We start from the raw sequence: 27,656 nt of genomic DNA on the forward strand, positions 1-27,656 counted from the left end.
TCTCTTCAGCTGCTTCCTCCTCCTTAGTATATATACCCCATTTCCAATACACTTGCCAGGCCCATCACTGACCCCTTTGGCCTGGTATGCCCCTGCAATTAAAATGAAGGGTCCCTGAGGACAGGTCCACAAGACCTGACCGATTCCAATTATCTTCTGCAAACAATCCTGAGTGTCTTGAGGTCCTCACACAAGGATGTGACTTACATAAACTTTACTCATACAATGTGTGATTTTTTTTAATATGGATACATAAAGTTTTTTAAAAATTGTCTGTTCTATTTATTTGTTGCCATTAGGCATTCACTATTACAATAATGTAGCTCAAACACACACATCTTAGATTTTAACTTAAAAATCAATGTTATCAGCTCTTTTAAGTGTCACTTCATCAGTCCTCGTAGAGCCACAGGTTTAGTAAAAACAGTTTCTCATTCCCATAGGTGGTGGACTGGGATGAGAAACATGTGACCTTGCTCATTCAACTTTATTGTCTCATTTTGATGATTAAGAAATGAAGAAAACATTGAATGAAATCGATTCATTGTGACTTTTTCCTTTTGATTTAAAGGGGACATGTCATGCTTTTTAATGTCTTCCATTTCACATTTAAACCATTCAGTTGTAGTCTATATAAAATGGAACTGCAATGATTTGGTCTGAATTCCTCGTTGTTGTTGCCCCACAGCTCCTCTTTTGCACCTCTCCTGAGGTTCATCTGGGAGCAACTTCTTTTGGTGCTGTCTCTTTAAATCTAAAAGAGGCACTTCAGACCCCACCCCCCTGGCAGGGTGTTCCACCCCACCCCGTTCAGCCATTTATGTAGTATGCTGGGGATGGTGTGTCATGAGAATTATGTGGGTTGATACATCCAACAAGTTAACGTTTTCAGTTATCCACTTGTAGCTTCAATATTCTTCAGCTTGGACTGCAAAGTTGAGGCGAATTAAATAAATATGTTGGTTCTGCAAAATTGGTAAGCCAGAAATCCACGACTTTGTTTTGCAGCTCCGCAGCAAATACTGTAACGCTATTGATCAAAAAACAAAATAGAGAACAGAGAAAACTGAACGGCCTGAAAAAAAATATGACCCAAACACAATATAAAGATATCTACGCTGCACCTGGAGAGACTAAATTCAGATTTGATGCACTCCAAGAGACTTCAAGTAATCAACAGATTGTACTTAAGAGCTAGAAAAGTGGAATTTGCGTGACATGGGTCAAATACACTTCTTAAATACAGTGGGATGTTTACATAAAAATAAGGTGTAAGTGAAAACAGCATCACTAATAAAAGAGTTACCATGTACAAAGAAAAGGCTCTTTTACACCTTTGGAACTAAGAGTAGTCTCTGATGTTTAAAGTAGGGGTTTTAGAAAGAAATGGCCAAATAGCATAGCTTTGATGTTGCCTCTTGTTTGCATCTGACTGGCTGATCAATCCCATGTGACCACCCCTTCCCTGGAAGCACATGTTTGCGGGGAGGCTGAGTTTGGAGATCCAGAGAGAACTCATCCATCAAGTCGGTTCTATCCCAGCATGTCACAGGGTTGTGCAGCGTTCCAGTTTTTACTTCAAACACCTTGAATGTGGGCTGAGCATCATTAAAAATCTTCTTTAAGCTCTTTTCCTTTTAAATCCGCCCCGATTCGGTGAGTGAGACCAGCCCATGTCAGAAGTGGCTTGCACTACCAGCCAGCCTCCAAATGAGCTTCGGCAGCTGGAGCCACTCTTGGAGCAAAAAAAGCTACTATCAAGTCAAAACAGAAAAAGGTGGAAACTATATGAGGAGAGATGTTGGCTCCTTGGAAGTTATAGAGCTCATCCCCAGCTTATTCCTATTCTTTTCAGTTCTATTGTGTTGGTTCTGGTGCTGAAAAGGCTAACAGATCGAGGCGGTATCGACATTTTGAATTCATCTCGATCCAGTGCTCATCTGTTTAGTGTGTTCCTTTCGCTTAATCATTAGTGAGAAGATGGTACATGAATTAAAAACACAGTCATTATTTCTTCATTCTGTAGATTTCAAGCTCTCGTAGATTTTTCTGACAATCTGTAGTTGAAATGTCCATTTTAGCATTAATTGTCAAAAAAGTTCTAATCCTGACAAAATACAAACAAATCTCCTTTTCCTTGTTGTTTTGCAACATATTTCTCGTCTGAAATGCTAGGATTTATCTCTCAGATTAATCGGTTCATGAACATTAATTTAGTTTTATATAGCTTAATATTTCTTCAAGACACAGAACATCCTCAAACCCTTTGAGGACCTACAGCCAGGCAGCAAGCAATTTTAAGTGTTTACTCGGTTTTATTCCCCCTCAAAGTCTCATCTCACGTGACCTCCCTGACCCTGCTGACCACTCGGAGATGGAAAGAGCCCCGGCTGTCTGACAGGAAGAGGAACAAACACGGTGGATTCCTGCCCAGGTCACAGGATAGAGGAGGATTTATATTTACATTTTATAATTTCAAAAGCAGAATCACTTCAGGCTCTTGACGGCCTCTGGTCTTCTAAATAATGGTCTTCATCTGTATACACAAAGCCTGCTTATAACTCGCTCCCTCTTTAAATTAAATATCAAATTTAACAGAATTAGCTCTAGAATTAGCCCTTATTGATAATTTACTAGCATTCTGCAAAAGGACGTTTACATAACACTTTTTTTTACCCATTATGTTGTTTAGATTTAATATATTGCTTGCCAAAATATTTATTTTCCACTTTAATATCAGAATGCAGTTAAAACCATGATTTTACCTTGAACATATCATTAAGAATGTTTTCCTGGTCCCCATAAACACACCATGACTACAGGCTTGTCGCACTGACCTCTGTGGTCATGAAATCTGTTGAGTGACTGCTGTTGAAGGACATTACAGGGTCCCTGCTGGACTCCCTGCAGTTTTCTCACCAGGTCGAAGGAGGATGCAGTCCACCTGGGACTCCTCAACCACTCAGGGACACGTGTCAGGATCCTGTTGGCAGACATCAGCTCGGCCTACAACACCATCAAACCAGACATCCTTCTTCAGAAGCTCACCCGGCTACTGCAAACCGGCCTCCCCCCGGCAATATATATTTTTTTTATTTCCGAAACAATTTTTAAATATAATTACGTTTAAAATGTCTTCCGAGAGAAGCAAACAGGAACCAAAGTCAAATCCCTTTTTTGTGAGGGAGGAAACTTGGCAAATGAAGCTGATTCATCTTATCCTGTGATGATCAGTAACTGACCTGATCGTCTGAAACCTACACAACCCTGACCTCTAGTGGCTGGAACCTGCTATCAGATTAGATCCACATCCAGTCATGGTACTGGGATAGTAATGGAGCTAAAATCATACCAGCACGTCCTGAGGTTGGCCTATACAATTCTGCTTACAACAACAACATTTTTTAATTAAAACTCTTAAAAACTTGTTAAAAAAAGGCTTAAACAAGATTCGCCTCAAAATTCCTGAGAATATTGAGTTTAGCAGTTAAATACACAAAGATAAGCATACGTACTATTATTCCTTTTCAGGTCAAAATCTTTAAATAAAACTGATGGTTAATTGCCAAAAATAAATATTTCACTAAAAACTATTTTTAATAGACTTTCCTTCATTGCAAACAGACATGTAATAACAGTTTTACTTAGTTCAATCAACAGATGGAATAGGTGCAAAAGTCAAAGTGACTGTTCTACACAACAGCATCTATCCTACCCATATTTAGATTTAATAGAAGAAAATGGCGGCTTTTGGTGATATAAAATGTGACCATAGATTTTTTACTTTCCCATCATGAACCCGTGCAAATTCTATGTCATCAACAGACACCTATCCAGGAGAATGCATAGGTGTCAAAACGTTTTCAGAAAGAAATGAGCAAAGGTCCGGTTGCCTCTGATTTAAGCCTGTTTGCTGTTTCCCCCAATTATGTGATATAACCTGTACAATTCAGCTGAACAAAAAAATAATCCTTTGGATTGAATACCTGTGCACAGGCTGATTTACATCAGGGTAAGATAAGATAAGATAAGATAGTCTTTATTGATTTCACAATGGAGAAATTCACTCGTCACATCGGCTCATACAAGAAGGTGCAGAGTAGGGAAGGTGCATTCAGTTATATACAGGGAGTCTTCATATCTACAATAGATCAAAAGAATACCAAAAAAAAATACAAAAAAGGAAATAGGAATGGGCATATGATGTCTCATTTACATTCTTAGTGGTCTCTATATATATATATATATATATATATATATATATATATATATATATATATATATATATAAACATATCTATATACTTAAATATATACATATATCTATGCGCCTACTTACATACGCACCTACGCGTATGTATGTGCATATACATTGTATACATTTGTACATACATACATACATGTGTACTGACTTATGTTCAGGTGGTGATGGCAGCAGAAGTCACTACATCAGGATTATTGCACGGGTTGTAGGACAGTGTATTAAATAGATTATTGCACCTTGGTTATTGCACATTAATTATTACAGTTATGGTCACAGTTGCAGTTACAGTGCTGCATTGTAAAATCTGATAGCAGCAGGAATAAATGACCTGCGGTAGCGCTCCTTTTTACAGACAGGATGTCTAAGTCTGGCACTAAAGGAGCTGCTCAGCTCCTCTACAGTCTGGTGCAGGGGGTGGAAGGTGTTGTCCATGATGGATGTGAACTTGGACAACACCCTCCTCTCAGCTACTTCCTCCACTGAGTCCAGAGAGCAGCCCAGGACAGAAGTGGCCTTCCTCACCAGCTTGTTCAGTCTCTTTCTGTCCCGCTCTGCACTGCCAGGAGCCCAGCAGACGACAGCGTAGAGGAGGGCTGAGGCCATCACAGAGTCATAAAAAGTTTTTAGCAGAGGCCGGCTCACTCCAAAGGACCTCAGCCTCCTCAGGAGGTGGAGCCGGCTCTGGCCCTTCTTATACAGGGCGTCGGTGTTATGTGTCCAGTCCAGCTTATTGTTGACGTGAACACCCAGGTATTTGAAACTCTCCACAGTTTCTAACAGGGTGAAGCTCTGTTTGATTCAATTCTATCATACAGTATTCATGGATCTGCGTTTTTGCATGCTGCACCTTGATTTGGCAGTGCCTGTCTACCCTTCTTAGCAAAAACTAATTGTCAAGACCATGTCCGATTGTAAGGACATCTCTTTTATAGTTAGACTTTAGATTTTTTCAAAACTTAAACTTTGCTCTGTTGAAGCTGTTGCTTTGTTTATGTCGATGTGTGTTTTTGGACTTTGATGCTGACGTATTGAATCCATCTTCATCCTCAGCTTTCCAGCAGACATCTAGAATGTTTTATTATTTAATCCATCATAGTAATAATAGAAAAAAAGAGAAAAACAAACAACTCCAGACAATTGTATGGCCACCATCATGTTTCACTCTTGGTATGGTGTTTTTTTGGTGATGTTACACTTTTCTGCCACAAGATTATGAGGATCTTAGCCAGACCTAGATGAGAAAATACTGCTGTCTTACCACCCTATTCCTTACACTTAGTCCAGATAAATCACTTCTCAGGACAAAAACACATTTAACTGAACAAGTCTGCCAAATTGGAAGCAATATCAACACGTTAAAATAGAGGCATGAATATATTTTGGACAATAAATTGGGAAGAAATTATAAAATTCCAAGCACTTTATTAGGTTTGAACAGTATCTTGCTTATAAAGGCCATTTGGCATCATATAATTATATATAATTTTTATCATATATATAATTATATATACATCATATATGAATAACAAAAAACTAGAAACAAAGTTAGGCAAATGATAAAAAAAAAAGATTTACTTAAGACATTCATACCAGAAAAAAAACAAAAAATGGCCAAAACATATAAACATTTCAGAATGGTCCCGATACAGTTCAGTTAACACCTTAAAAAAAAAAAAGGGGAGAGAAGGGGGAGAGGACAAAAATCAAATAAGTGTGGCAGCAGACAACAATGACATAAATAAACTTACATTATGTACAAAAGAAGGGCCACTCTGGACCACTTATCCATCCCAAAGACAAAGCTGAAGGATTAAGTGGATCAGAAGGGAATCAGAGACATCTGAAGGTGACAAGAAGACGAATTTTACACTCCAGCTCTCAGCTGTTTCTCCTTGATTTCGTAGAAGCGTCCAAAATGCCCACACAGGACACATCTTGGAGAATAAAGGGAACCAATGAGAAAAACTTTTTCATCCTAATTAAAGATGCAACGATAATTATTTTAGGTAGGGGGAAAAAAAACAAAAAAAGAAACAACAACTATACATATGTATACTCATAGAAACCCACAACTGATTAGCTGTCATGGACCCAAATTCAACCGATATGGAAACAAAGCGAGAATATTAAAGTAAAACTAACCACAAAAGCATCTAAACGTTAGTTTCGTCTACTCATACAAGGGATGCAACTAAATGGGAATGTGAAGGAAAGAATGATCGACACAGTCTTGGATTTTGGCTCCCGGTCTATATACCGCACAAAAGACTCCTCACTGGTTGCACAGGTGATGGCTTTGGGATGCGTGTGCATGTATGGGAGGGGGGGGGGGGGGGGTTACATTGCTTCCACTGAGTTGTGAGGGCAAAGCCTGGGGATCCAGCTGGCTTTAAAAACCTACCGCCGAGGCACTTTTTAAGATACTGTCTTACTAATAGATCATCTCGTGGGTTGGCACGATGTCGTGAAAGGATTTCCAAACTGTGCAACAAACCCGTGTGATTTAAGCACAGGTAGAAGCACTAAGCACCTCCTTTTCTATCAAATAACAGCCCCCCCCTGTAAAAGGCAGCGCGAACGAAGGAGGAGCACGGCACTTAACGAGTGCGGGCACTTTTTTCACGCCTTTACGACAAAGAAAAGACCAGGATGCACAGTTTTCAGAGAACGGTCGAACGGTCTGCTACTTTGGATCTATATATGGCTCTTAGAGGGGGAGCTCGGAGACCTGCAGGAGCTTCTGAAAAATTTAAAGACGGCCCCCCCGTCTCCTAAATGCAAGATGCCATTTTCTCTCTGACGTTCCGTCTCGTTTGACTCGTTGGTTTAAGGGCTTCACTTTTAGTGCAAATATTGCTTGAGTGCTCAAACAATCAACTTGATGCGATTCCCCCTTTCTCCGAATTCAGCATGCACTTTCTGACCGCAGAAAGAGGACGTGATTGTGCTCGTTCCTTTTATAAAAGGGAATCGAATAGGAGAGAGGTTAATGTTACGTAGATTGTGCACGAGAATGGCTGTGTTTGGTAAATGGATGAAACGAATAAAAAGAAAAAAAAACATCAAAAAATGACTGCAGGTAAAATCCAGTTGAGGAAAATTAGCTCAGTGCCTCCAGTTCAGTCGGAGAGGAAGGGAAACTCTGATGTGTTCAGTCAGATAAATCAAACATTGCTCGTGCCGGGCATTTCCTGAGCGAACTCAGGTGAACTCAGGAGAAGTTGAAATGACATCATTTGTCTTGCAATACAATCACAAAGGGCACATCAGTGACTTCGCATGTTGGGAAAAACCACTGCAGCTCAAGTTTGACAATAAAAAAACAAAAAGGAATCCTAAAAGCTGAGCCAACATAGCAGAGTTAGCATGTTGGGCAGAAAATAAAATTTGTCCTTTAAAGAAGCGGTAAGCATAGTGCGGATGTATGTGAAGCTAAAAGGAAAAAGAAAATGTGCCGAATATCTAGAATTTACAAAGTCCAAACCCACGATAAAGTTCTGGTTGTGTTTGTGGTTCGGCTCATTCACAAGCGAGGTGCTGATGCTGTAACACAAGTTTAAAATACAATCAAAAACATTTTATAAGCTTCATATCTCTCTTTTTTTTTTTTTTTACTTGGTGCTTAGAGACTTTAAAAAAAAAAGAATCTTCTCTCTTCTGATTGGTGAACCTTAAAGCTACCAGGCAGCGGTAACAGCAACACTCTTCAGTGTAGACGTTGCAAACGAGGGAAGGATCGAAGTTAGCCATTTTTAGCTCCAGTGAAGTCAGAGAATGCACAGAGGCCATCTGATAGGAAAGTCTATTTTCCATGACGTCATGAGACATGTCTGCGGTTCATTCTGCCTGCGAGAGAGCAACAAAGACTAAATAAGGTGGAACCCAGCGTCCAACCTCTGCCAAACCAACATTCTGGATTTGGTCATGTTGGCAGGATTCTGGACCGTCTCAGGCCTAAAGTAGAGGATCTCCATTAAAGGCGACACCCGTCGCTAATGTGAGAGGCTAAACAGTTTCATTATAACCTCCATTATCATGTTGTCTTTGTTTTTGAAATAGTAAAACCCTGTTTCACAGTAACCGCTCTCTTGTGCACAGCGCGTGCCGTCCCCTCGGCTCTGCTCCGAATAATCGACCGCTCGTGGCAGGAAGGCTGGAAAAAATATATTCAACGCTGTCCGTAAATATCACAGTTTCTTAGAGAAATATCTGAATCGGCTAAAATCCGCGCGGGCAGGTCAAAGCTTTTGCAACAAGCAGAGATCGGCCACTGGGGTCTGATCGACGTCCCTCTGCTGCTGGACAGCTTGTTGTAAAAGACGGTGGGCGGGTCGTCAGACTTCAGAGCTAGTGAAGGACTTTGGCACATAGCAGACTGCAGACAGTAATGGGATCTCTTCTGGCCCCCTTATACTTCAGCTTGAACACAAAAACACACCCAAATTCCCCCCGGTAGTTAGTGGGTGCGTTTGTGTGTGCGCGAAAACCTGAGATTATGAGCTACGTCTTGGAGATTCAGATCTGCAACTGGGAATCAGCTTCTAGCCCCTCGAAGAAAGAGAAGCCGTGGGCGCGTCGGATGGCCTTTCTGCCGAGTCAGCCGCTTGTAACTCTGCGTTTTTGCAGGAACGTCGGGGAGTGGACGACAGTTCAGGGTTTATTGGGGGACATGTTGAAGCTTCTGCTACCTGACACGTGTCGCTACATTGAGGCTCAGCCGAAGTCAAAAATATTTTAAGTCTCTGTCTCTAAAAAATAAAAATAAAATAAAAATAAAAATCCAAACATCATTATCTTGACGCTTGATGTTGCACATTAGCCACCAAAACATTTGGTTTGTATTCATATATATTTATATTTTTTTCTATATATCTGTATATACCAATAAAATACATTACAGGTGCCACTTGAAAATGCAGCCAAACTCAAAACTGTGTCTGAAAACAAAGTGATAAAATGTAACACAGTAAGTATATATATACATGTTGGGGGGTGAAGATGTAAAGCAAGAAAAGGGGTGACGGGTTTGTTATCAACATCCTTACAAAATATTCAAGAAGGCATCTCAGTAATTTTGTGTCCATCTGCCCTGCCCTGTCCCCCAGGCGTAGACATGTTCCCTTTTCCAGCGGGTAGTTATTCCCATCCACTGATTGCATAATCAGTCTTTCTTTTTATCATCCACATGATCGGGAATATGCAGTTGCCCCAAGACGTTGTGTGTGTTCTGCTACACGCTTATACTGGTAATAAGTGTATGTGGATATCCATCCGTCCGTCTATCCATCCGTCTATCCATGGCAAGGCCCTACTTGAAGTTGGCGTAGTCAGAAAACGCATCGATATACTCCTGGACCACCTTGTAGCAGAACTCGTACTGCTCCTGAGGAGATGATGGGAGAAACAACATCAGCTACAAGCATGTAAAGAAGTTCACAATTCAGCCTTTTAATGCACCGGACTCTGTAGTCTGTGATGCTCCTTGAAGCTGATGGAGCAGAACAGCAGTACACTGCAAAAACAGAGCTAAAAATAAGTACAATTTTCTTTAGCGCATTTGTCCTTGATTTGAGCACATAAATAAGATGATCTGCCAATGGAATGAGTATTTTGACCCCTGGAATAAGATAATTCCAGGGGTACAAAATAATTTGTGAGACTGACGGAAATGTTCCTCGTGTAGCTGAGAGATGACTGAACGCATCTCACAACTTTAACATATTTCTGTAAAACGCCCTGATGTATGGATGGAAAAAGAGTTTGTTGTTTGATGTAACGGTGAAAAGGTTTTTATGGCACATTTAACGTTTGACAGGCTCCTACCAGTGTCTGCACCATGTGCGGTCTCTGTAGTCTGAGGCTCTTCACTGTCTGGAAGACATCCAAGATGCCCTCTGCCTTCACCCTCTCCAGAACTGTACTGAGAGCACAGAAAGTCCCTGTGCGGCCAGCACCGGCACTGCAAACAAACGCACGGGTCAAATTTATCAGCCGCACTAGTCCTCCTGGAGTTAAACGCTGAAAAAAAAGACCTCTGGAGCCACACGCTTTGTTCAGACACAGAATCATTGCCGGTGGCGGCTTAAGCATAAAAATGTCCATTTGCCTCCGTCACAGTGTTTCGCACAAAAGTGTAGAGTTCACACATGTTTCTCCAGAGTTTCTAAAAGAAAACAAAGCAGAGGAGGAAAGAAAAGTGTGCGTTTATGGCGTTTACCTGCAGTGCACGGTGATGGGATGGTTGCCAGACTGTTGCTGCTGTTTCTGCACCGCAGCGATTATGTTGATCATGCCTTTACCGTCCGTAGGGATGCCCACCTCAGGCCAGCCGTGGAAATGAAACTGACGCACGAGCCGAGACTTGCTCTCCTGGACATCATCAACAACAATTGACTGAAACGACATTCGCCTCATGCTGCGCCACAAAGATGCGATCCAAAGCGCACAGAGGAAGAAGTCTTCTTGGCACTAACCGCCGGATTTCTGCTCCTAATTGATTGGCTCCTTGCTTACCCTGCTGTTGGTGACCAGGAGGTCGCGCACCGTGTAGCTCTCGTTCTCCTCCTCCCTTTTAAGCTCGATGATGATGTCCCCGTAGGATACCACTCCATCACTGGGCCAGTACTGAGCACACTTCTCCTGAAGGACACAAGAGAGAGGCAGACAGGTCATGAGTCACTACAACTTCCTGTAAATGTTCAACTCTGGGCACATTTTAGGTGCAGTGATTTTAATTTCATGTATGCGGTCCGACATTAAAAGGTCGAATCGTAGCCTGTCCTGAGACATGCCCTGATCAGACAGAAAATGATGACCACCTGTAATAGTGTTTGTGCCCATTTTGTGGCCCAAACAGCCCTGGACCGCTGAGCTAGGGCTGACTTGACTACATTGGACCCATGAAGGTATGTGGTGGTATTTGGCAGCAACGTTTTAGGAGCAAATCCTTTAAGTCCTGGAAGCTGCGAGGTTGCATATCCATGGACTGGACGCGTTTATATAACACATTCCACAGATCCTCCATTGAACTGAGATCTGGGGAATTTGGAGGCCAGGTCAACCCCTCAAAAACGTTTCTGTGCCTCCTAACCCTTTCCTGAACCGTGCTGGCATTGACCTGCTGGGAAAAAAAGGCCCACAGCCATCAAGGAATACTAGAAAGGCACTGAATCCGCCATGCTTGCAGGAATTTACTATTCTTATCAACAGAAGCCTTGTCAATATTAGCAGGGACACTACAGACATTTGTACAACAAATCGACCAGGCAATCTTGTCCCTTTATTTAGATTAGACAAGAGTTCTAGCACAAAATCAGCTTTAAACATGTATTTTAGCCAATTAATAAGTAGATATGTAGCAGAGCTGTTATACACACGAACACACACCTGCCCTCTCTCCTCCAGCTCAGTGAGCATGACGATGGAGCAGCTCTTCCACTCCCAGATCATCCTCCAGAAGTCTTCGAGGGTGTGCTGCAGGGGCCCCTGGCTCGCCAAGTACGCGTCTTTCTGACGGTAACCCTGTGAGCGGGCGGAGGGGAAAGACGGGAGACGATGCCAGGGGTGGGAATGGTTAGGTCAAACTCTGCAGACGCGGAACGAGCTTTTCTCAAACACTCACATCAATGAAGGAGGCGTTGACGTAGTCCGTGTTTTCCTCTCCCCGTTTGACTGTGATGATCACTCTGTTAAACTCGTCTGTCGGCAAAAGAGCACAGAAGTATTTACCACGAATGACACCAAAAAAAAAGGTGAAAATCCTTCATCGCTCGATTTAGGCGCAGCACTGCAAAAACTGATCTAAAAATAAGTTAAATGTTCTTAAAGTTAGTGTATTTTTCCTTGATTTGAGCAGGTAATTAAGATTATCTGCCAATGGAATGAGTATTTTGACCCCTAAAATAAGATAATTAGACATCCTGCACTTGAAATAAGATGATTGAGATGAATTGTTCCTATGCTAAGTGCAAAATTCTTATTCCATTGGCAAATCATCTTATTTACCTGCTCAAATCATTGACAAATACACAAATTTTAAGAACATTTTACTTATTTCTAGTTCCGCTTTTGCAGTGAGTTTGCATCAAAGCTCCCTGACACCAGACAGGAGGAGCTCCTTTACTCACATGGAATGATCTGCAGCACTCGGTTCTTCTTCATGTTCACGGGCAGGTTGCCCGTTCTCATCCTGTCATTCTGAATCTTGATGGATGTTAGTTTCTGGAGATCGTAAAATACATAATATGAGATAGACTTTTTTATTTTGTGCTAAAAACGATAGAATATGTGATTTTACTGAACACACGTCGCAGACCTTAAATTCAGTCTCCAGACCACTGCAGCCAGCTCCGGGCGAGCTGGCACCGAGTTTAGCTAGGTGGCTCTCTAGCAAGGACACCTCTAGCTCTGTGTCTCCATACAGGTAGTGCTCTAACAAAGCTTGGAAGATGAAAACGTACTGCATCTGTGGGAATAAGACAGAGAGAGAGAGAGAGATGGCTTTTGATTCATTTTTAATGGCCACGCTGCTTTGTGCCTCCATGTGAAATACACGCTGTATGAAACTCACGTCAGTCTGGACCATCTGACAGCGCTGGGCTCTTATCCTGGTGACGAAGCCGAACACGTCCACCTTCCTCTCTTTGTTCATCATGTCCAACATGGCGTCAATCACTATAAAGGTACCGGTCCTTCCTACACCCGCACTGTCAGATAGGCGGACCGTCTTGTAAGGGATACGTGTATCGGACAGTCTAATGACTCGTTTTAGAGAAATACAACAGATATGAAGCCATGCTCTTACCTGCAGTGGACAACAATGGGGCCTGAGTAAGGGGGGGTGCAGGTCCGGACTTTCTTGAGGAACTTCAGCATGCCTATGGGAGTGAAGGGCACCCCGAAATCCGGCCAGCTGGTGAAGTGGAACTGAGTGACGAGCCTCGAAAGCTTCTTTCCAGACACGTCTCCCACCTAAGACACAGAGGTTTACGTGTCAGAGAACGAGATAAATGTGAACCCATCTGTACTGGTGAACTCGCACGTGAGAAACGGTGTGAGCGATGGCCCAAGTAAGCAAGGCAAGGCAAATTTATTTATATAGCACAATTCAGTACAGGGACAATGCAAAGTGCTTTACATGATTAAAATATAGCAAATTAAAACAGAATAAAAGCAAGTAGGAATAAAATGTAGATAGAAATTAGAACAAAAAAGTGGTGATTCAGTTAACTAGGACAGTTGAAGGCAGTCCTAAACAAAGGATTGCCTTCAACTACTGTTCAAATCCTATGTACACAGAGGAGCAAGTACGCTCAATGTGCCTGGATATGTTCTTTATTGAGGATGCATCTTTCTGTGGACTTGAGCCAGCAAGGTATCCCACAATGCACTGCACCACCACCAGCAATTATTGGAGAAAATGAGTGCAGAAATGTATTTATTTATTTATTTATTACCACTACCAATTTGGCTCAAAAAGTCGTTTTAGGATGTTTTCAGAGGAGAAACTAAAGCCTGCGTCTAAATGTGACCTGGACGTTTTCGGACCAGCACCGCTCCGCTAACAGCCCACGGTCGCTGCAGGCTCAGCGGGCGGTTAGAGTTTGTTTTCCCCACAAACCGTAGCCTGAGCTCAGCAAGCCACTCTTTCATTTTCTGCTACCTCTTATCTGATTGCAGCGGCTGAAATGGAGAAATGTAAGGACCAGAACATAAAGTACAGTATTTTTCTCTGGTATTAGACATTTTAAAGCTATAGTTGATAATCCTGTTCAGAAACACTTGTTGTATACTGGTTGAAACTGTCCTTCCATCCTAACATTAGTCAATATGTCATGTATCGAGAAAAAGGAGGTTAAAAAATTTAATCTCTGTGAAAGCAGACATAATATAAATAACAAAGCCCAGAAATCTTCAACAAATCAAACAAATAAATCACAAGCTTCATGCGAGTCTGTTTAGACAATCTTTTGCACAAAAAGATGGAGTCGTGCCCCTAAAAACATAAAGGCAGCACCAAATATGGATGACGATGAGTCACCTGGGACCGCAGAGCGCGACTGCCCATCATTGTAAAGAGAAAAGAGCAATTCTGCCTAAAAAATGATTTTCACCAGGAACATTTCACATAGGAGAGACCACTTAGAAACAGAAAATGACGGGGTGAGCATTTCTACTTTTGGCAAAGATTTTAGTATCCAGAAAAGGTGGATGAGGTTGATGAAAGTTATCAGGGGAAGAGAATATTTCTCCTCTCCCATTAAAAACAATCTCCTGTTGGACACATTTTTCACACACATTTTAAAACAACCTGGGCTTCAAAAGAAAGAAGAACTTACTTTGTTGTCAAAGTGACGCAAACGACATGTTGTAAAAACAGAAAAAAAAACTATCAAAGGAATTAGAGAGATTTTGTGACACGAGAGACGGTGTCTTCTGAATAACATCAAACTGAGGTTAAGTATTCAAACCAAAGATCTTAATAATATATCCAATGTGAGAAGTTGTGTGAGTATATGTGTGTTTGTGTGTGTGTGGGTGGGTAACAGGTGATACCTGTTGGATGTAGAACTTGCGGATAGTGTAGTCCACCAGAACCACTGCTTCCTCCACGGATACGCGGATGTTGCCATATGTCCAGCAGCCCTGGTCCGGCCAGTACTGCGCACACTTACACTAAAAAAAGAAAAGACAACGATTTAAAATCAAAGCACTTTGTAAAGTGCCTTGAGATGGCAGGTGTTGTGAATTGGTGCAATATAAATAAAACTGAATTACTCCTTTTCACCAGAAATGCAAAATTAAAGAAAAAATTTATTTGGTCAAAAAAAAAACTGAAAAGGGATCAAAAAGATGTCAAATACAAACTTGTTCACCCCCCCCCCCATCTTCCCATTATCTAAAAATACTTAAAATGTGTTTCGTATCGGCAACTCATCTGCATCTGACATTAAAATCGAAGTTTATTTATTTGAATGCTATCATTTGAAGAAAGCCATTTACGCAGGTCTTCCTCTCCTACCTCTTTCCTCTCCTTCAGATTGGTCACCATGACAATGGTGACTGTTTCCTGCTCCCAAATCATCCTCCAGAAGTCATTTACTGTTTCCTCCTTGGGTCCTAGCAGGTCAGGAGAAACAAGAGTCAGCGCAGAAGTCATCGAGTTTATCGGCGAATTGCAGCACCGTTTCTGCCGCTAACCTCACCTTGAGCTGCAATAAACCGATTCTTCTCCTCGTACCCCTGCAACAGGAGGAGTCCAAGAAGAGAAGTTAGGACATTACATGCAGGGAATGAGACATATAATGAAATGAAATGATCTCTTATGTAGGGCTGGGCAATAAATCGATTTAATCAATTAAGTCAAATTTACTATTTTTTAAGATTAAGAAGGAAAATCAGGATTTTATTTTGCCAAAGCACTCATTGGGCTTCCATGAAGAGAAAATATATGTTTAGGAAAATATATTGTCAAAAATGTAAAGAGGAAAATTTTTTTCCATAATATTAGGCCCTTTAATTTCCTCATTGTGTAAAACCACTAGCAGCAAACATTACAGAGATATGTTATGTTTGTTATACTTTTATTGTTTACAATGGCATTGCCACCATCTTGTTTCACAGCTTGGATTTAGTTACACTTTGAATTCAGGTCAACTCCCAGACTCCTTGACATAAAAGCAAGTTGTAAAAATGATTTCCTTAAAATCTTTCTGGGAAACAAAAAGGAGGAAAATTATTTTTTGATTAATCGGATTTGGTCTAATCAAATGGGAGATTTAATTTTTTTACCCATATCGCCCAGCTCTACTCTTATGGGGTAAAATGTTGACCAAATACAAACATTTATAAAGGAAGCATTGATGAAGTCAGAATCGGGGACTCCTTCCAGAGAAGAGAGATGCACCCTGGAGTGATCGTCTGAAACAAAAAGAAAAATTATGGAATGCCAGAGGCAAAAGAAATGAAGTCAAGTGAACACAGAAACTAAAATAATCTTTAATCCTGGATGTTAACTAAAGCCCAGTGGTCTGAAACAAACTAACAACCGACTGGTTAAATGGGAATGTGTTAATGGTCCTGTTGAAGCCTGGCTCTGCCTTCAGGATCCCCTTACATGGCATGATGTTGATGTATCTGTTCTTCTCTTTATTCTCCTCTTTGGAAGCTGCATCACATGATACCTGAATGGGACAGATCGGCAGTGCCTAAACAAGGAAAAAACAAAAAACACATGACACATGAGGAACGAACCCATGATGGAAACGAGTCAGATTCCTGTTGACTTTATGACTGCCAGAGTTAAAAATGACAACACCCGTATCTAACAGCTACTAGGCTGTGAAGGAGTAGTCTATAAATACTCTTTGAGGCTTTTAGATGTTTTACAGTTCATCAAGTTTATTACAACACGGCTGACTTTGAGTGCAATTCTTTTTAAATTTAACATGCAGCTTTAAAGTTGCAGGATTATAATTATTCACTTCATTGTCATTCCACTTATTTTAAAAGTGTTTATATTTACATTTACTCCAAAACATGTTGTAGTTTTAAGGATAATAGTAAAAAAATAAATGCTTTTCGTAAAGTTGGCCAAGGAATCAGCTGTATATATATATATCTTTATCTTAGAAAAGTATTCACATCCCCTGATTTTGTTTCTTCTTTTTTCTTTTACAATGTGGCATTACTCTCCAGCTTCCTCCCACGGTCCAAAAAACATGATAGTTAGGTTAATTGGTTAATTGGTCTACACTGTCCTCGTTAGTCAGCAATTTCAACTTTCAAGTCGGAAATTTCTACTGGAACGGCCCCTAAAGTTGGAATTATGAGTCAGAAAGTCGGCGGACCAGGATCATACAGGACTTCTAGATTCATGGTGGCTCCTCGCAGCAACATTGAGTAAAACTTTATACTTGGACTGTGTTAGCAGCTCTCTATTATTTATGTAACATTTAGTCAGTCGCACAGGTACTATTTTTCAGTATTCATAAGATGGAATGTTTCAGCTCTGTTTATATGCACAGAATGCCGCGTAGAACAACGTTTTTGTCATTGTTATTGTTTTCAACAGCAGTGGCTAAATGGGCAATGTAGAATCGCCGACCTATTGTTGTTTAGCGTACACACACACACACACACACACACACACACACACACACACACACACACACACACACACACACACACACACACACACATATATATATATAACATGCAAAATATTTCAGCACATGACTTTCTCAGTACTTGATAGTTTTAGTACATAACATAAAAGTATATGGCATTTGACATTTTAAAAGTCTTAAGCCCCCCCTGAACATGAGAAAATCCTCGTTATTCGTTGCTGTAGCGCACATATTCCCTAGTTACTGGGGGGAAATAGGGAGTACCAATATGGCGGCTGGTGGCTTCAGAACGACTCATTCTAACAGCGAGCTAAAGCACTCCAGTGTATAATAGAGATCAGTGCTTTTACCTTCATAGTCGACCGTACTATTTCCTACATTTCTTGTGGCAAATTCCCACCCTTCCTGCCAGTGGGACCGAGTGGCGGAACGGATAGTCAAATGTGTGATTAGCTAGCTAAGCACCTAGAGCCGTTTCTTTTCCAGCAGGCTCCCACCAGTCAGTGCAAACAGAGAGGGACTGTGATGCCGCGCGTCCTTGTGACCGCATGCTTGGAGCAGCTCAGTGTATGAAGCTCAGTGTCACATTAGAGAAGGGTCTTGTTTCACCAAACCCTTCAGTAAGAACATGCATGTGGTCCTTTATCCTGACTGTTTTGTAGTTAGATGTAATATATAGCATGTTAAGCGAGGTCTAAAGTCCGAACAGCAGGTCTTAGCTTGCGGCAGACCTGATGGACTGCTAATTTCTGGGAAATTCTGAAGTTGTGTTTAATCTTGCAAATTGTGAATAAGCTTTCTCGCTGCAGAGTGATGGACTCCAGTTGTTTGCAAGTTTGCAGATTGATGTGCAGCAGCAAACGGCTTCGCTAAGATCTCAGATCATAACCAGGTAGTAAAGTGCTTTTGAGTAACAGCAAACATATGCTTCGTTTACCACACACTAATTGAGTACATAGCTAAAATTTTTTGATTGATTCCCATGTTTGCAATTCCCATGTTTTACAACTTCGAAAGCTGCAGCAGAAAAACTGTAAGAGCTTTTACGTCTTAATGGCGACTAAGTACGTCCAGACTGCCGAGTGCTATCAGAGGATGTTTGCTTGAGTGTGCCGTACATTAAACTCCTCCCTGAAGAGCTTGTTGTCATCGGCCATGCGACGGTTCATTTCTTCCTCGAGTTTGTCCACGGGAATGGGTGGGTACTTCCTGTTTGTGCTGGGCGACCGAGCCAATAGAGGCACACTCTGGAGTTCTGCTCCGGGGGCCGGGAAGGAAGGAGGTGAGAGTGAGAAGAGGAGGGAGGAGGAGTGGGAGGGGACAGGAGATAAAGACATGAGATACAGTTTAAGAACACGACAACACAGCAGTCCGCATGGAAACCGCTCTTCAACATGCATCGGCAGCTTGTAAGATGCCCAGCAGAGGGCGATGTGACACAAAAATACAGCCAAAAGGAGCCTATGGTAGCCCTGTTGATTAGGTAATCACTGCAACCAAAAGCCTCTTACACATTTAGAAACTTCATCAGTTGGGGAACAAAATCAATTGAGGGTTAACAAGCGGAAAAAAAGATCAACAACTGGGATCAAGCTGTTGGTAAATATTTGCCAGTATGACAAGAAACACATTTGGAGACGGATAATATGTACCTGAGCACACACATCCTCCGCACACATGCGCGTGTTTTACCTGTATCGTCCGATCTGCCATTGCTCAGTCTGAAGGTGTTGGAATGGCTTGCTGCTTGCTTGTACTTCTTAAATCTGTCAAAAACCAAAGCATACAATCATGCAGGCTTGAAAACATAAAAATGGGGGTGGGGGGGATAACTAGCAGCAACCTGTGCTTCTGTCTCAAGCATATCAGTCAGACATTGCCATGGTAACAGCAACGCGTCCAGCTGTTAACACGGGTGTCTGCTGTCCGGAGAAAAAAAACCCCTTAAACCTACTTTCACTGACCTGTGCATGTAGAGGATGATGATGATGAAGACGATGACCAGGAGGGACGACAGCGCCACCATCACAGCGATTATTGGCATATCTTCAGAGTCATCAGGCTCTTCAGGTTCTGTGGGAGGGCTGGCTAGAAAATGTAGGTTAAGTTAGAAAAAAATAACTATATTCTGTGAAGAATTTTGACGTATCAATGTCTTCAGCTGAGTAAGAATTTTTTTTAAAACATATTAAGGCCAAATTTAACGAGTGCTTATTCAATTGTTTAATGCTTTGCACCAAAAAGAATAAATAAATGTCCCTGGTAACCTTAGTTTACCTCTAACAATCATAATTAGAAGGAAGAACTAGTTCATATTTTTCCAAAAACCGATCACATTACACATTTTAGTCCATATCTCTGTAAATATTATAATGAGATTGAATTGAAACAGATTGAATACTTGTAAACTTTTAGCATCCTTTTAGCCTTCTAAAGCTTGAAAAAAAACTTGCTAGTCTGGGAAATGCTGCCTGCTGCCTCCTTTACTGGTATCGAAGTTAGGGACTCGGGTTCTGACCACTTTAAATGAATGGGATCCAAGGATTTTCACCTCTTCGCAACCATGTAGAGAGTGAAAGAGAGACTGAACTGGCTGTTGCTCCTTGTCCGTTTGTACCCTCTGTTACTGAAAGCTGCGCAGAGCGCTGTAAATACTTTTCATTAAGATGTTAAATTCTTCTCAGCAAATACCTCTTTTTAGAAAGTAGCAAAACTAATTTTCTTTAGGTTTTGTCCATTTATGGTTAACTGCACTTTTACTGAAATGTTGCATGTGAATCACTGAGCCACATCCAAACTGATATATAAATATATAATAATGAAATATAAGCCTAGAACTTCAGCAAACTGCTCACCCTCAAGACATTTAGTTACATTTAGTAACCCATAAGTTCACCGAAGACTTTCTTTACAAACAACAAAGGGACGCCTGCTTTGGGCGACGCATTGTTTCAAGATTTGAGTCAGTTTGTTAACTAGACTATCCACTTTCACCGAGGAAGGACATCAACTCAAAATCTCAAGCTGGAAGAAAATACTCGTTGCTGTCAAGACCGGAGACGGATGAGGTATGGCAACAACAACGAAGTCTGAGTAGCACTGAAGAAATGCGGTGGACAACTGTACAGCCCTTTGAGGTTAGCAAGTTAGCAAGCGTATACCTGCTGTTGATTTCAACAAAGTGACTGACTGGGATTTGCTATCTGCAAATGTAGACTCTTTAATGGCTCAGAGTGGTTTCTGGGACAAAGGGAACCTAACTGGACAACCATCATGTCAATATATCACTGGCTTTAGACCCCCCACCCCCACCACCCCCAGCCCACAACACAGAAGTTGAGAAATGGTTTCTCCCAGAGTGAGCAGATAAATCACATTTTAACTCCAACAGGTGAACCATTCACTTCAGTAGCAATCTGTACCCCAGATGACAGCAGATACAGCAAGTAACAGAATGTTGGCTGGGAATTCTTTTGTTTATAACTATATATATATATATATATATATATATATATATATATATATATATATATATATATATATATATATATATATATAGTTATTTTGTGGTTTAGGAATAAGCCTTTCTGCTAATCAAAAACTTGAAAGCATGCTGTTGAGACTGAGGCTGGTGTGAAGGAACGATTAGAAATTAGACCTCACAGCAGTCACGTTAGGTATCCTCCGTTTTGCCTCTTGTGCAGATTACAATTGGTCACGTATTTGTAAAGAGCTCCAGCAGGTGTACGAGCTGAAAGCAGATCTGAGGTCTTCACGGTGACCTTTTGCTACCGTGATGAGAAAGAACGCTGAGATCTGCCCGAACAACTAGAGGAGTTTGGTGAACAAAACCCGCCAGCTCTGTGTGCTGCTGGCCATTCAGTAAGACACACTGAGGGGAAACAGCACAGGGTATTCTAGTGAACATCATGTAGTCAAAACGATACAAACAAAAAAAAAAGGGGACAAAGCTCCTCTGTTTCACTGGTTGATTTCAAAAAAGTTGTTTGCACCCGAGCAGCGTGCTGAACGGAACGCAACATTTGACTTCACGCTCCATCAGCTCTTTCTGGGAGACGCATTCAGCGACGGCAGAAGCAGCAAAGTTGCATTTTTAACGCACAATTCGCAGCACTTTCCAGTGTTCTCCCTCCGACAATATGTGCATTCAGGAGAGCGTGAGAACAAAGGGCCGTGAGTGTCATGTGGAACTGACACAGCCTTGACGGATCTAATGCCATTTAGAACCGCTCGCTGCGCTCCGCTCCAGGCTCAAGGATGTCCAGACAGAGACAATGGAGCAATTACATAATACCTACGGAACGGGAAGCAATCACGTTACATAATAGGGGCATTATATAGTCGGGTCACATATGTCCTATTCAGTCTGACCGGTTAAAGCTGATTAGTTGACGCTCATCATCTCCAAAACTCCTCGGATAAATTCTCCGGCTCGGTGCAGCAAACTGCGTCAACCCTGCGGCGTTCCCCAAATCAATTGTTTATTGCGTTTGTGCATTTATCATAGATCAGGCCTAAATTATTCATGTAAAAGCAAAGGGTGAGTGAGTCCCATTTCATGGAAAGGACCATCACAAGCCCAGGGACAAACGAGGACGCACACAACAGAAAACAGATATTTTCTTCAGGTTTGCTTGACTGATGAAAGTAGCCGTTAAATCTGAACAACGTGAACATATGTCAACACCGTGCAAACGTCTTAAATCTGTTAAAAGGGTAACTCACCCCCAAGTCGAGCATTTATTGTGCTAATACACTGTTACTGCGTCTTAAACCATCTGGGTGGCGCCCTCCTCCTGCTGAACCAAAGAACAGCATTTGAAGTTTGAACCAGTTTTGGTGTTGACTCAAAAACTATTGTGACGTCACCCAGAAAACCTGGCGTCAGCAGCTCCAGTGTTTCCCGCAGCGCTATCTTGGCGTGGCGGCCGCCACGCCAAACTCACGCTACCGCCACGCCAACATTCCAAAAAAAAAAAAAGTGCCGTTAACACGCGGTTTGTTGTTGTTGGTATTGCGCGTGCGTGAATGGCAGGGAAAAAACACATGGATACACCCGCTCCGCCAGTCATGTCCGCGGAAAACGTGTTTTTATCCCCCCCCCCCCCCCCCCGCTCCGCGATTCGGTCCGCGGAAAACGTGTCGTCAACAAGCACCCCCCCCCCCCCCCCCCCCCCCCCCCCCCCCCGGAGTCGGTCCGCCTCGCATAAGCTGATTCCTGCGGAAAACACTGAGCTCTGCTGCTGAGGAAAGCACCCCCCGTATGCCTCTGTAACAGGTTGGAGTTGGAATAGTGAGCTTTGTGATCTTTCTATTCATTTTCAGGTTAGCAATTTATTAGCTTAACATTTAGTTGGTTTATTTAGCATTTATTTACCTTATTGTAGTGGCTCAGACCATTCATATATTAGACGTGGGTGGAGTACGGGGGCGAGTCACACTTTACCAGCTATAGCCTCTTCCAAACAACTCTTCAACGTTTCTACATGTTTTTACTCCAAAAAAGTAAAAACAAAACAAAAAAACAACTGGACTTTTTTCCGAAGTCTGAACACTGCAAAAACGGAACTAAAAATAAGTGAACTTTTCTTATAATGAGAATATCTGTCCTAGATTATCTGCCTATGGAATAAGATTTTTGCTCTTAAAATGGGAACAATCCATCTCCATTATCTTACTTCAAGTGCAGGTCTTGTCTATCTTATTTTAGGGGTCAAAATACTCATTCTATTGACAGATAATCTTATTTACCTGCTCAAACCTAGGACAAAAACACACATTTTAAGAACATTTTACTTATTTTTAGGTCCGTTTTTGCAGTGAAGACGTTTTGCTTCCCGTCCAGAAAGCTTTCAAAATGTCTGGAGTAGTGTGGACCTCCAAGCTTTATACTATTGCCCAACAAAGGCCTTGTTATGTTTTAGATAACATGCAAATTGAACCGAAACAGATCCGCCCCCTTAGCGACGGGGAGTCGTTAAGGTAATTGTTGGCCTGCAAATTAAACCGAAACTGGTCCACGCCTCTGCAACGGGGAGTCGTTAGGGTCGTTATTGGCCTGGTTTACGGGAACGATGTTTTGATCACTCCTATGAGGTGAGGATTGAGGTGATAATTGGAAAGAATCAACCTTATTGCTTATTGTAAGTTTTTACAAGTTTTTACATTACAGCCACAAAAATTTGCTGTTTTATGTGGATTGGGTGTGACAGACCAACACCAGGCAGTGAATAACTGAAGTGGGATGAAACAAACTCCGTTCTACACAAATACGTTGGATGAGTTCACTCTTTCTCGTGATTGCAGCTGCAGATCTTTTACAGGAATGTCTTCACCAGCAGCCGTTTACATGTAGGAACTAAACTTGTTTTTTGTATTTCTTTTCTTCAAAATAATAGCTTAAAGGGCAATTCTGCAGTCCTGCTACAGAGTCATATGAACTTAGGCCTGGACTTTGACTAGGCCATTTCACCACATGAGCATACACTGATGTAAACCGCAGCATTATAGTTCTGGCTGTATGTTTAGGGTAGAAGGTCTTAAGCTTTTTGAAGCTTTTGGCTGGTTTTCTTACAGGATCGTCATATATTTAGGTCAGGGCTTCATGGTATATAATCAGTGGAATCTAAATGTGCATTAATAGTAATTAATATCACAAATGACAGTTTGGAATGCAGTATTACAAGTTTCTTAAGCTTACAGTTTTGTATCTAATGTAATATTCAGCCTGTTGGATGAAGCAGCACATGCCCACACCTGACATGAGGGACGGTGCCAAGAATGCTAAAGGTCCCAGACATGAGAAAATGGGAAGGGAGGGAAGCGTGGATTTATCACAACTCATACCGTCATTACAACACACAGCACATATATCGTCACTGCGTTTTTTCTAATGTCATGTAGACCTGGTTTAGCTTCATCCATCCTTCCCATAAAGCTCTCCCTGACCTCCCTGTCGCTGCTAAAGAAAAGCATCCCCACAGCACGACTCTGGCACCACCAGCTATCACTGTGGGGTGGTGTGTTCACGGCCGATGTGCAGTGTTGGTTTTCTTGGACGTAGACCAGAGCACCTTCCAAAACCTCGACTGCTCTGCTGTGTTCCTTCATTTGTTTCTTCTTCTGAGGCTTTCAAAGATTTCTGATTTTTATTCCATAAACGCGTTTAAGAGCCACGCATTTTCCTTCCACTTCACAATTATGTGCTACTTTGTGTGGGCCCGTCGCACAAAACCCCGATAAAATAGTTATAATGTGGTGGCAACATGACAAAGTGTAGAAAAGTTGCTGAAGGTGGAGTAGGGATGGTGGAGGGGCTTGTTAATGTGGCATTTCTATGGATGAATGATCAAATGCAGCAAAGTCACGTAAGGATATTTCCAGAATGGCAAAAACAGACGCTAAAAGCAGAAAAATGTTCCCCTATCTAAAATATTTAAGGTTGAGTCTTGACCACAGCACTTGCTCGCCTCACTCGCCTCGCTCTTTGGTGCTGTTGGCAGTGCCATGCCACATGAATAACACAGAAACCACTCAGGCTTTTATATTCAGTGTCTCTAACCTGCTTTTTGGGGAAAGCTTTCAGACATTAAAATGTATCCGAGTAATATCAACACCACATAAATAGTTAAAGGTATTAATATGACCCGGGTGTTATCCAGACATGGTTACAGCTACGAACCGGAAACCAAAGTACAACTACCCAAAAAGAATAGATCAGTTGATCTGATTTCATGATGAATACATTTCCAGCATTTAACTCGAACAAATCGGCACAAACATCCAGTCAGAAACGGCAAAAAAAAAAAAAAAACGATAAGCGTCAAAGATCTGCTTAGAAACCGATTAATGGGCTCTTTAAATATTCAAAGTCTCTTTCGCTAAACAGTTCAGCCTCAAAGCTGCTGTGGTCAATCTGAAATCCTCATTCAAGTTGATCAGGCCCGACTACAGATGTGAAATGAAGCCTTTCATAAATAAAGCAGGCCTTTCGGAACCACGGGAGGCACGGAGAGGCTCTCCAGGGGGTTGATATAGAGCACTCTGCATCAGATGTGTTGGATGTCTGCTGTTCTCAAGGATAACGCACATCTGTGAGTAATGAGGTGGACCAAAAAAGCACGACTCTATTATTTTTAATGAAAACTGTAGACACCAGATGTCTACCAGCCCCTCCAATTCAAAAAGGGCAGATTAGTAGATTTGTTTAAGTCCTGTGGTTGGCTGGTTGCTAGGGTGGGGCTTTATAAATGGTTTATCATAAAGCAGCAACAGGAAAAAAACAACTGTATTAAGAATTAGCCATCTTGTAAAAAATAAAATAATTATGCTTGAAACCGTATGATGACTGGGATTGTTTAATTCATTTCCTACTTTTGCTTTGATTGAAGCATCAATAATTGTTGCTTTTACGCTCCAGATGTGATAGAACTACTCCACAACACGTTTCATTAACTAGCTCAGAATAGCCAACGTTCAGGTGGCCCATCCCTCGTCACCATGGCCTCCCCTGATCCGCAGCGCTGGAAAACGCTGGTATAAGTCCACATGTAGGGAGCTGAACTGCTTTGTGAATGGGGTTTATTTTAGCGGCACAATATCTAAAATATCAGAAAGGTTTTATAAGTATCATTAAAAATCTCACCTCAACTATGAATGCAACGTTAACTTGAGACATTACAGTTCGTCTTTGTTTGTTTTGGGAGAAAAAGGAGAGAAAGAGGAGCCACGACAGGAAACAACAGCAACACGTCTCTCCCGGGCAAAATAAAAGCCGTGAACTCTCGGCCCAATAATCGCCGCGCCTCCCTGACACGCCCACACCTGGGTCTACCTGCCAAATATTAATGTTGGAAACAATCGTGCAAGTGTGGAAGACGTTTTCAAATTATTGTTGGTCATATTTTTATACCTTTGAGTATCTGGGAACATAAACGATTATAAGTTACAACAAAGTCTCCCTTGAAGCTGTATTTTAACGGCACAAAAGACAGAGAGAGGCCCGTGTGAGCAGCAGCACTTACTAGATGTGGTCAGCACTGTGCTGGGTGAAGGAGACAGCGACGTTGTCAGCTGGGTAGTAATCGTCTGGATGGGAGTAGGGGTGGTGGTCAATTCATTTAAGGTAGAAGAAGAATCCGTTGTACTGGAACCAGCGGGTTGTTGGGTAGTATTTGGAGCTGAGCCGGCTGTTGTTGCTGCTGCTGTTGTTGTTGTTGTTGTTGTTGAAGTGGTGGTTTCTTTTGTTGGTGTCGTGTTGCTGGTGGAGGATTGCTGAGAGGTGGTAGTTGGTGTGGTAGTGGTACTTGGAAAGTCTTAAAAAACAAAACCAAACAGCAGAAGGGCTTTGTAAGCGTGAACCGTCCGACATTGAAACAGGTCACCATGTAAACGTGGATGTTGTTTTTACCTGTGGGGGGCGGCTCGGTCTCGGCTGCGGCCCCGAGGGCCACGGCCCCGAGGGCCACGGCGAGAAGCAGGAGCAGGGGACGCACACCCATTCTGCCCTGCAGCGAGAACACACAGCAGACACACAGAAAGGATTTTAGTCAACAATCAGACGCTGCAATAAAAACAAAGATGCACTGACAAATCAGCCGTCGACCGAAACCTCTGAATTTACAGGCCCACCATTTATTGTCAGCCAGCTTGGGAGTACTTCTATATTTAAATCACTTTGACCTTTAAAATAATGCTTATTATCCGTCACTTTGACAGCACACTAGACGGTTTAACCGTAGTGCTTTGAAACAGTAGCTCAAAGCCAAATTTGATTGATGGATGCAAGCGTGTACGCACACGCTAAATCCATAAAAGTTATTTGCAAACTAACAATATTAAAATCCACAGATCACTATACATGACAGGTTGCAGTACCTTCCCGTTTACAGTCAGTAATGCTAACCGTGCTAATCAATGATGCCTCTGCTCTGTACCCATTTTGTCTTCATTTCCAAATATTAGTAAAACCCTTCGATTAAAAAGAAAGAAAGTCCACAAAAACTTTCCTAATGATGACAGGGATAAAATAAAACCAGAGCTTATAGAATGACCACAAAACTCTGATCAGGGAATCTTTAATATAATATAGTGTTCTCAATTTTTTTTTAAATTGAATATTTTGCATCCTCCAAAGGATTTCATGAAAGGAAATTTAAAATATGAGTTCATCAGGTTAGCTTTGCTTTACCTGAAGAAGCGAAGTTGGCATCAGTCACTCATTCGCACAACTTGGTCCTAGAAACA

The 27,656-nt window shown here is 41.7% G+C and overlaps 1 protein-coding gene across 1 annotated transcript; it reads right to left on the reverse strand.

The window, feature by feature from the left end:
* Nucleotides 1-5,668: 5,668 nt before the first annotated feature.
* LOC118556618 (receptor-type tyrosine-protein phosphatase alpha-like) lies at nucleotides 5,669-27,656 on the reverse strand. The gene is made up of 21 exons (XM_036151848.1): nucleotides 27,601-27,656; nucleotides 26,821-26,917; nucleotides 26,435-26,725; nucleotides 19,355-19,478; nucleotides 19,083-19,156; nucleotides 18,509-18,645; nucleotides 16,379-16,469; nucleotides 16,106-16,182; nucleotides 15,468-15,504; nucleotides 15,284-15,381; nucleotides 14,818-14,937; nucleotides 13,067-13,233; nucleotides 12,833-12,968; nucleotides 12,578-12,727; nucleotides 12,390-12,483; nucleotides 11,885-11,961; nucleotides 11,650-11,784; nucleotides 10,777-10,902; nucleotides 10,481-10,632; nucleotides 10,087-10,222; nucleotides 5,669-9,646 (listed from the first exon to the last, which is right to left on the reverse strand). Exons 1-21 carry the CDS (start codon nucleotides 27,619-27,621, stop codon nucleotides 9,572-9,574), a joined length of 2,415 nt encoding a protein of 804 aa, XP_036007741.1. The 5' UTR covers nucleotides 27,622-27,656; the 3' UTR covers nucleotides 5,669-9,571.

The sequence above is a fragment of the Fundulus heteroclitus genome, chromosome 20, assembly GCF_011125445.2.
Source record: "Fundulus heteroclitus isolate FHET01 chromosome 20, MU-UCD_Fhet_4.1, whole genome shotgun sequence".
NCBI classification, from domain to species: Eukaryota; Metazoa; Chordata; class Actinopteri; order Cyprinodontiformes; family Fundulidae; genus Fundulus; species Fundulus heteroclitus.

Coding starts and splice junctions, on each gene's coding strand:
- LOC118556618 (XM_036151848.1), bottom strand. CDS start 27,621: ATGCCAACTTCGCTTCTTCAG. Junction 16,183..16,378: donor ATACATCAACATCATGCCAT/GTAAGGGGATCC, acceptor TTTTTGTTTCAG/ACGATCACTCCAGGGTGCAT. Junction 15,382..15,467: donor TCGGTTTATTGCAGCTCAAG/GTGAGGTTAGCG, acceptor CTGACCTGCTAG/GACCCAAGGAGGAAACAGTA.